This window comes from Pongo abelii, chromosome 14 (genome assembly GCF_028885655.2).
Source record: "Pongo abelii isolate AG06213 chromosome 14, NHGRI_mPonAbe1-v2.0_pri, whole genome shotgun sequence".
NCBI classification, from domain to species: Eukaryota; Metazoa; Chordata; class Mammalia; order Primates; family Hominidae; genus Pongo; species Pongo abelii.
Window position 1 is genome coordinate 119,694,132 of NC_071999.2, and position 10,732 is coordinate 119,704,863.

A 10,732-nucleotide genomic window follows, 5' to 3' on the forward strand; every position below is an offset into this window, starting at 1 on the left:
TTGCCGAGCCCTCGCCCCACTGGGCACTGCTCCCAGCGTGTCATCTGCCACTCAGTCCTCACGACAGCCTGTGAAGGACATGGCGATCACCCCTCTTGTGGACGAGGCGTGTGGGGCTGAGAGGTTGTGTTGCTGTTTTGGAGCCATGTTAGCTTCAAGAAGGGTCGGTTCTGCTGTGGACCCTGTGGGTGTGTGTGAGGCCCACACCCACCTAGGAAAGGGGCGAGCCTGCTGTCACGGCGCCGTTGGCCAGAGGCAGGCTCTGGGGTGGGTGCCGTGTGCGTTCTGATATCCCACTTCTCTATACACCGGGGCTGTGACACCGCCCTGCCGGGGCTGTTGTGGGGAAAAGATGACCCTAAGCCCAGGCTGGGCCCACGGTGAACGGCCACTCAACACGGCTGCTACATGGAGCATGGTTGCCCACGACACGCCATGCAGAGACGGGCCGTGGAGACAGGCTGCAGAGACGCTTTCCAGCGGCTGTCGGGCCACTCTTGAAGGCACTAATCAGGGCCTCCCTTGGCCTGGCGGGAGGGCTGCAGTAGCAAGAGTCCATGAATCGTTCCCAAGCCCAGGGCTCTGGGCCGTTCCTGAGCCCGCCTACGGCTCTGCCTCCACACAGGGTGGCTGCAGCTCTGGGCTCGTGGGAGCACGCAACGCACACTGTAACACGAACTGTGGTTCTTGCTGCCAGAGGTGGTTTGAAAATGGAAAAGGGAGTAGAGTTAAAAAGCCCTTTGAAGTGTCATTTCATAAAATCAAACCCTTAAAACATTTTTGGTCATTATCACAGAAATATATAAATTATTCTTCTATTAAACATGTGAAATTATTTTTTTTTTTTTTGAGACGGAGTCTGATTCTGTCGCCCAGGCTGGAGTGCAGTGGTGTGATCTTGGCTCACTGCAACCGCCTCCCAGGTTCAAGTGATTCTCCTGCCTCAGTCTCCTGAGTAGCTGGGATTACAGGCACGCACCACCATGCCCAGCTAATTTTTGTATTTTTTAGTAGAGACGAGGTTTCACCATGGTGGCCAGGCTGGTCTTGAACGCCTGACCTCAGGTGATCCGCCTGCCTTGGCCTCCCAAAGTGCTGGGATTACAGGCGTGAGTCACTGCGCCTTGCAGTGAAACAATTTTTAAAATATGAGCAGGAAATACATTAGCAAATGTTTTAGAAATTTAAATTATTAACACAGATTCTTGTGCTCATTACATTGTTTTCAAATGTCCAACTTTTTTTTGTTTTTGAGATAGGGCCTCGCCCTTTCGCCCAGGCTGGAGTGCAATGGCGCAAACACAGCTCACTGCAGCCCCAACATCCTGGGCTCAGGCGATCTTCCTGCATCAGTAGCTGGAACCACAGGTGCGTGCCATCACGCCCGGCTAATTTTTAATTTTTTTGTAGAGATGGAGTCTCCCCGTGTTGCCCAGGCTGGTCTCGTACTCCTGGGCTCAAGCGATCCTCCTGCCTCTGCCTCCCAAAGTGCTGGGATCACAGGTGTGAGCCGCTGCACCTGCACCTAGCAAATGCCCAACATTTTCAGGTCTGAAGGTTTTAATTTTTAATTTGCGTCCGGTTGTACCACTCAGCTAGCAGGAGTCCAGCACTGCTCCCTCCTACATTTTAACGAGTTACCAAAGTTGCCTGTGAGTCCACTGCTTAGACCATCCGTCCCCAGGGTAGTGAAGCACGTGCCTGCTTTGCTGCAGACTCGGTGGGGTTGGGACGGCCAGGCCGGCAGAGCTGCGTGTTGATCGAAGGCCAGTTGCTCACTGCTGTTCTCAGGGAGGGGTGGGCGGCTCTGCCCTCCTCGTTGGGATGCCGGTCACAGCAGATACCAAAAGGTAATCTTGAACGAGGCTAGCGTGTCTGTTGGATGTGCGTGGGACTGGGCGGTGCCAGGACTAAGGACCAATTGCTGGTCAGGAGTTTTGAGTCCTTTTTGCTTTTCTTAAATGGAAGCCAACCGAGCCTCCTCCTCATTACCTTTCAGAGTCAGGCCTAGAGTCAGGCGCTACCGCAGCCACCCCAGCCTGGCCTCTCAGAGGCCTGCCCTCCACAGGACGGGCTGGGAACGGGGACAAACCCCAGTGAGCAGCTGGCCACCTGGCACAGACCACAAGGACGGAAGTGCCGTGTTAAGGGGGCGACATGATCCAACCCGCGTCACTCTCACACAGCCCGATTTGTGGGTGTGATTCACATGTGGCAGTCGCCCCGTTACAGGTGAGAAACCTGTGGCCCGGGGTGTGGAGCCGCTTCCGTGGTTCCCGTGGTCCCCTTGGCTCCCTTGGCCGGCGGGTGGTGGGGCCAACCCAGGGCACAGCAGGAAAATGCAGGAAATATTGTACGAACCCTGGTTCCCGGCGTCACCCCAATCCCACCTGCACCCAGGCACTGGTGCCTTTCTTTGTCTTTTGTTCTGACACAAATGATACCAAAACCACTGAGAATTCTTTGCCTCGCACAGTTTCTTCAACATCACCACGCTTATCGCTAGTCCTGCTTTGGGGCTGAAAACAGGCCGTAAGCAAAACAGATTAAAAAATAAGCCAACTCCCTCAACAAATCAAAAAATCGATGTGATCCCATGAGATTTCCAGCCCAGTGTCCCGGGCAGGGCACCCTCACAGCAGGCAGCCGGCAGGGGCAGGGTCAGCTTCTGTCTCCTTTAAGCAGACATGCAGATGGTGGCAGCTCCAGGCCCCCGCCCCCCGCCCCACACTTACCTGTGGGATGGTTGTGGGTCATCCGGCCGCACTCCACGCTGACCTCGATGAGGGTCTCCAGGCGCTCAGGCTTCCAGTACCGCAGGCCAATGCACATGGCCTTGGTGGCCGCTCCAAACCCTGAGCCTGTGTGGAGAAGGAAGAGCTGGTTTTAGACTTCTGCTCCAATAATTCCACCCCTGACAATCTAGCTTTCATGAATAATTTTAAAAGTACAAAAATTTGTGTAATAACACGTTCATCAGAGTGTGGTTCAAATGAGCGAGCCATGTGCCTGCAGCAGAAAGGAGATGGGGCGAATTCGGTTGCATCCACGTGTCGGGTGTTACTTAGTCACTAAAAACAGAACGTTTGATGGCCTGGAGATATGCTCGTGATATGCAGCATGCTTTCAACGAGATGTTTTCTCTGTAAAAACAGCTTCATTGAGTTGTAACTACATACAACAAACTAGGCATAATGAAACATGCACGACCCTAAGATTTTTATATCGGTGTACCCCGGGACCCAGCACCCACACGTAGAGTGAACATAGGTGTACCCCGGGACCCAGCATCCACACGTAGAGTGAACACAGGTGTACCCCATGACTCAGCACCCAGGCGCAGGGTGAACACAGGTGTACCCCGGGACCCAGCACCCAGGCGCAGGGTGAACATAGGTGTACCCCGGGACCCAGCATCCACACGTAGAGTGAACACAGGTGTACCCCATGACTCAGCACCCAGGCGCAGGGTGAACACAGGTATACCCCGGGACCCAGCACCCAGGCGCAGGGTGAACATAGGTGTACCCCGGGACCCAGCATCTACGCGTAGAGTGAACATAGGTGTGCCCCGGGACCCAGCATCTACGCGTAGAGTGAACATAGGTGTACCCCGGGACCCAGCACCCACATGTAGAGTGAACACAGGTGTACCCCATGACCCAGCACCCAGGCGCAGGGTGAACGCAGGTGTACCCCGGGACCCAGCACCCAGGCGCAGGGTGAACATAGGTGTACCCCGGGACCCAGCATCCACAGGTAGAGTGAACACAGGTGTACCCCATGACTCAGCACCCAGGCGCAGGGTGAACGCAGGTGTACCCCGGGACCCAGCACCCAGGCGCAGGGTGAACATAGGTGTACCCCGGGACCCAGCATCTACACGTAGAGTGAACATAGGTGTACCCCGGGACCCAGCATCCACAGGTAGAGTGAACACAGGTGTACCCCATGACTCAGCACCCAGGCGCAGGGTGAACGCAGGTGTACCCCGGGACCCAGCACCCAGGCGCAGGGTGAACACAGGTGTACCCCGGGACCCAGCACCCAGGCGCAGGGTGAACATAGGTGTACCCCGGGACCCAGCATCCACAGGTAGAGTGAACACAGGTGTACCCCATGACTCAGCACCCAGGCGCAGGGTGAACGCAGGTGTACCCCGGGACCCAGCACCCAGGCGCAGGGTGAACGCAGGTGTACCCCGGGACCCAGCACCCAGGCGCAGGGTGAACACAGGTGTACCCTGGGACCCAGCACCCAGGCGCAGGGTGAACATAGGTGTACCCTGGGACCCAGCACCCAGGCGCAGGGTGAACGCAGGTGTACCCCATGACTCAGCACCCAGGCGCAGGGTGAACATAGGTGTACCCTGGGACCCAGCACCCAGGCGCAGGGTGAACGCAGGTGTACCCCGGGACCCAGCACCCAGGCGCAGGGTGAACATAGGTGTACCCCGGGACCCAGCATCTACGCGTAGAGTGAACATAGGTGTACCCCAGGACCCAGCACCCAGGCGCAGGGTGAACATAGGTGTACCCCGGGACCCAGCACCCACATGTAGAGTGAACATAGGTGTACCCCATGACCCAGCACCCAGGCACAGGGTGAACACAGGTGTACCCCGGGACCCAGCACCCACACGTAGAGTGAACACAGATGTACCCCAGGACCCAGCACCCACACATAGAGTGAACACAGATGTACCCCAGGACCCAGCACCCACACGTAGAGTGAACACAGGTGTACTCCGGGACCCAGCACCCACACGTAGAGTGAACATAGGTGTACCCCAGGACCCAGCACCCAGGCACAGGGTGAACACAGATGTGTACCCCGGGACCCAGCACCCATGCGTAGGGTGAACATAGGTGTACCCCGTGACCCAGCACCCACACGTAGAGAAAAAACAGGTGTACCCCAGGACCCAGCACCCAGGCGCAGGGTGAACACAGATGTACCCCATGACCCAGCACCCAGGCGCAGGGTGAATACCTCTGTTGCCCCTGAAGCCGCCAGTGCCCTCTGCAATCTGTCCTCCTGCCTCTCCCAAGCCCCACTGCTGCAACCGTGCGTGTTACTCGGCATGTTCCAGGCCCCGTGTAAACGGAATCATGGAGAATGTGCCGTGCTTTCCGCCTGGCTTCTGTCACTCCTTATAACTGCTCTGAGAAGCGCCCACGTTGTTGGGGATCAATAGTGATTCCTTTTTATGGCTGAATAGCTCCCCCTTGCATTGATCTGCCATGACTGTTCTATCTGCTGACCTGCAGTTTGGGCTGTGTCCAGTCTGGGGCTCTGAGCGTGAGGCACCAGATCCTGGTGTGGACAGAGGCTCTCTTCTCTTGGGCGAATGCTGGGGCAGAGCCTCCAGATCACGTGGTGATGAATGTTTAACTTTTTTGTTTGTTTGAGATGGAGTCTTGCTCTGTGGCCCAGGCTGGAGTGCAGCAGCCTAATCTTAGCTCACTACACCTCCACCTGCCAGGTTCAAGCAGTTCTCCTGCCTCAGCCTCCTGAGTAGCTGGGATTACAGGCACGCGTCACCATGCCTGACTAGTTTTTGTATTTTTAGCAGAGATGAAGTTTCACCTTGTTGGCCAGGCTGGTCTTGAACTCCTGACCTCAGGTGATCAGCCTGCCTTGGCCTCCCAAAGTGCTGGGATTACAGGCATGAGCCACTATGCCTGGCAGAATGTTTAACTTTTAAAGAAACTGCCAAATGGGTTTCCAGAGTCAGAGTGGTAAAACCATTTGATGTCCCTCCAGCAGATCTTCTACAGCCCTGACAGCACTTGCTACATTTTAAAAAATTTTAGCCATTCTGGTAGGTATGTAATGGTATCTCATTGTGGTTTTATTTGCATTTTTCTAATGACGGAAGATGTTGAGCATGATTTTGTGCTTATTGGACACCCACATATCTTCTTTGGAGAAGTTTTGCCCATGTTTTATTCTTTTAAAAAATTTTTATAGTTGGGCACGGTGGCTCATGCCTGTAATCCCAGCACTTTGGGAGGCCAAGGCAGGTGGATCACCTGAAGTCAGGAATTTGAGACCAGCCTGGCCAACATAGTGAAACCCCTGTCTCTACTAAAAACACAAAAATTAAGTGGCATGGTGGCACGCGCCTGTAGTCCCAGCTACTCTGGAGGCTGAGGCAGGAGAATCGCTTGAACCCAGGAGGTAGAGGTTGCAGTGAGCTGAGATTGCGCCACTGGGTGACAGAGTGAGACTCCATCTCAAAAAAAAAAATTTCTTTTTTATAATAGAGATGGCGTCTCAGTATGTTGCTCAGGCTGGTCTGGAACTCCTGGGTCTAAGTGATCCTCCTGGCTTGGTCTTCCAAAGTGCTGGGATTACAGGTGTGAGCCACCACACCTGGCCCTTTTGCTCATTTTTATATGGGGTTGCTTGCTTTCTTCTTATTAAGTTGGAAGAGTTCTTTATGCATTCTGGATTCACGTCCTTATTAGATATCTGCTTTGCAAATATTTTCTCCCAGCTTTGACTTGGCTTTTCATTCATTAAACAGAGTTTCCTGGAGAGCAGAAAAATGAATTTGGGAAGCATTCCTCTTCTTCAATCTTTTGGAAGAGTTATGTAAAATTTATATTATTTCTTACTCAGTTGTTTGGTAAATACCCTGTGAAGGCATCAGGGACTGAAATTATCTTTCCTTTTTTTTTTTTTGAGATGGAGTCTCACTCTGACTCTGTTGCCTAGGCTGGAGTGCAATGGCACAATCTCGGCTCACTGCAACCTCCACCTCCCGGGTTCAAGTGATTCTTGTGCCTCAGCCTCCTGAATAGCTAGGACTACAGGTGTGCGCCACCACGCCCAGCTAAGTTTTGTATTTTTAGTAGAGGAGAGGTCTCACCATTTTGGCCAGGCTGGTCTCAAACTCCTGACCTCAGGTGATCCGCCCGCCTTGGCCTCCCAAAGTGCTGGGATCACGGGTGTGAGCCACCGTGCCCAGCCTGGGCCTACAGCTTTCTTTGTCATTTTTTTTTTTTTCCTGAGACGGAGTCTTGCTCTGTCGCCAGGCTGGAGTGCAGTGATGTGATCTCGGCTCACTGCAACATCTGCCTCCTGGATTCAAGCAGTTCTCTTGCCTCGGCCTCCTGAGTAGCTTGGATTACAGGTGCCTGCCACCATGCCTGGCTAATTTTTGTATTTTTAGTAGAGACAGGGTTTTGCCATGTTGGCCAGGCTGGTCTCGAACACCTGACCTCAGGTGATCTACCTGCCTTGGCCTCCTAAAGTGCTGGGATTACAGGTGTGAGCCACCGTGACTGGCCTTGTAATTTCTTCCATAAGATGTAATACTATTTAGATGACCTTTCTCCTCTTGAGTGACCTTTGTCTTTCAAAAAAATTTGTCCTTTTAATCTAAGTTGTTAAATGTATTGGCATAAAATTGTTAATAATATTCCCTTATTTTCCCCTTAATTTCCATAGACTCTGGTGATTTTATTCCTCTCATTGTTCATACTGACGATTTGTCTTTCTCTTTTTTCCACATCAGTCTAGCTAGAGGATTATCAATTGTTTTGATCTCCTGAAAGAACCAGCTTTTGGTTTTATTAATTTGCTCTACTCTTTTCCTGTTTTCAATCATTGATTTTCACGCTGATCTTCACTATTTTATTTCTTCTGCTTTCTTTTGGTTTAGTTTGCTATGAGTTTTCTGGTTTTAAAACATGAAAATGGAAGCCAATGGTTGGAGACCTTCATGTTGAAATCACTGCCTATAACTGTGGGTTTCTCTAGTTCTCTTTGCAGCATTGTCAGTTTTTGCTTCATATATTCTGAAGATCTGTTATTAGGTACAGAGACATCTAGGTTTGTTATGTCCCCCTGATGAACTGATCCATTTACTAGGATGAAATTACCTTCTTGATTCTTGGGAATATTCTTTGCTCCAAAATTTACTGTATGTGTTACTAATACAGTAACTCCAGCTTTCTTTTGATTAGTGTTAGTGTGATATATTTTTCCATCTTTTTTTTTTTTTTAGATGGAGTCTCACTCTGTGGCCGAGGCTGGAGTGCAGTGGCGCAATCTCAGCTCACTGCAACCTCCGCCTCCTGGGTTCAAGCAATTCTCCTGCCTTAGCCTCCCAAGTAGCTGTGATTACAGGGGCCTGACACCACGCCCAGCTAATTTTTGTATTTTTAGTAGAGACAGCATTTCACTATGTTGGCCAGGCTGGTCTCGAACTCCTGACCTCAAGTGATCCGCCTGCCTCGGCCTCCCAAAGTGCTGGGATCACAGGAGTGAGCCACTGCACCTGGTCTATTTTTCCATCTTTTTTAGAACCTTTAATCTATTTACGTCTTTATATTTAAAGTGTTACTCAAGTGCAACAGGAGGTTTTTTGTTTGTTTGCTTGTTTTTAGTGTATTCCTTGGCTGGGCATGGTGGCTCACCCCTGTAATCCCAGCATTTCAGGAGGCCAAGGTGGGCGGATCACTTGAGGCCAGGAGTTTGAGACCAGCCTGGCCAACATGGCAAAACCTTGTCACTACTAAAAATACAAAAATTAGCCAGGTGTGGTGGTGGGCGCCTGTAGTCCCAGCTACTTGGGAGGTGGAGGCAGGAGAATCAGCTGAACCTGGGAGGTGGAGGTTGCAGTGAGCCAAAATTGTACCACTGCACTCCAGCCTGGGTGACAGAGCAAGACTCCATCTCAAAATTTAAAAGTTATTTCTTATAAGCAGCACATAGTTGGGGGCTGGGACCTGCTTCTTTATCTAATGTGACAACTTCTTACTGTTATTGGGGGTCTTCATACCATTGGCATTTGACGTCATTATTATTATCTTCTTTGTTTTCTACTTGTACTGTCTAGTATTTGTCCCTCCTTCCCCCTTTTCTGCCTTTTTTGGGTTAAATGTTTCTGAAAGGATTCAGTTTTATCTCCTTTGCTGGCTTACTATCGCTAACTCTTCCGTGATTTCAGCGGTGGCTTTTGGGTTCGTGGTGTCCGTCTGCAGCTCCTTACAGGCTGTGGGATGACACCGCGGCATACATGGTGTGGGAGCCTCACCGTCATCGGCTTCCATCTCTCCCCTGCTAGCCTTCATGCTATTGTTGTACATTCTACTTATATTTTATAAACCATACCGTTCATTATTATTTTTAAGTCAATTATCTTTTAAAGATATTTAAATAACATGTTTTAAAATCTTACACATTTCCCCGTACAGTTACCATTTCTGTAACACTCTATCCCGCTGTGTGGGTCTGTGTCTCTATCATGCCATGTCCCGCCGCGTGGGTCCGTGTCTCTGTCACGCTCTGCCCCGCGCGTGGGCCCGTGTCTCTGTCACGCTCTGCCCCGCGCGTGGGTCCGTGTCTCTGTCACGCTCTGCCCCGCGCGTGGGTCCGTGTCTCTGTCACGCTCTGTCCCGCCGCGTGGGTCCGTGTCTCTGTCACGCTCTGCCCCGCGCGTGGGTCCGTGTCTCTGTCACGCTCTGCCCCGCCGTGTGGGTCTGTGTCTCTGTCCTGCCGCGTGGGTCCGTGTCTCTATCACGCTTTATTCCACCGCATGGGTCCATGTCTCTATCACTCTGTGTCCTGCCGCGTGGGTCCGTGTTTATCACGCTGTGTCCCACCACGCGGGTCCAGGTCTCTATCACACTCTGTCCCCACCCTGCGCGTGAGTCTGTGTCTCTATCACGCGTTATTCCACCGTGCTGGTCCGTGTCTCTGTCACGCTGTGTCCCGCCGCGCGGGTCCGTGTCTCCATCACGCTCTGTCCCCACCCTGCGCGTGAGTCTGTGTCTCTATCACGCTGTGTCCTGCCGCGTGGGTCTCTGTTTGCATCCAGTGCGGTTTTCCTCCTGTCTGAATGACTTCCATTAGCATTTCTTGTTACATGACTCTGTGGGTGATGAATTCTTTCAGCTTTTGTTTGTCTGAAAAAGGCTATTTTGCCTTCATTTCTGAAAGATATTTTTTTCAGGGTGTAGAATTCTAACAGGCCAGGCATGGTGGCTTACACCTGTAATCTCAGCATTTTGGGAGGCTAAGGCAGAAGGGTTGTTGAGGCCCAGGAGTTCAAGACCAGTCAGGGCAACAAAGTGAGATCCTATCTCTACAAAAAATAAGAAAAACAGGCCAGCGTGTTGGCACACATCTGTTGCCCCATCTATGTGGGAGGCTGAGGCAGGTGGATTGCTTGAGCCCAAGAGGCTGAGGCTGCAGTGAGGCATGATTGTGGCACTGCGCTCTAGCCTGGGTGACAGAGCAAGGCCCTGCATCACTCCCAGAAGGAATGCTAGGTTGAAGTGTTGTTTTTTTTTTAGTAGCTTAATGATGTGGCTCCACCGTCTTCTCACTCACATTGCTCTGACAAGGCATCTGCTGTCATCGTTACTGTTGCTTCTCTGTGTGTGATGTGTGTCTTTCTTCTCCGGCCTTCAAGATTTTTCTTGAGTATTACTTTAGAGCAATCTAACTACTGTGTGCCTTGGTGTCATTTTCTTCATGTTTCTTGTGCTTGGAATTGATTTTCTTGTATCTGTGAGTTTATAGTTTTCATCAAATTTGGAACAATTTTGATGATTATTTCTCCAAGTATTTGTGTTGCTTTTGTTCTCCTCTGTGCTGAGGATGCAGACACAGGCATCAGACTGCCTGAGGCCGCCTGCAGGTTGCTGGTGCTCCCTTCATCCTTGGATTCTTTCTCTTTGTATGTCTCACTTTGGATAGTTTCTGCTGCTTGCCT

General features: G+C 51.5%; 1 protein-coding gene across 1 annotated transcript in view; it reads right to left on the reverse strand.

Annotated features, from left to right (window-relative positions):
- The window catches only part of ADPRHL1 (ADP-ribosylhydrolase like 1), a 48,794-nt gene that overhangs the window by 29,429 nt on the left and 8,633 nt on the right, over positions 1–10,732 (reverse strand). The window contains exon 3 of the mRNA XM_054529299.2: positions 2,736–2,861. Coding sequence (XP_054385274.2) covers positions 2,736–2,861 — 126 coding nt within the window. The remainder of the gene's footprint in view (positions 1–2,735; positions 2,862–10,732) is intronic.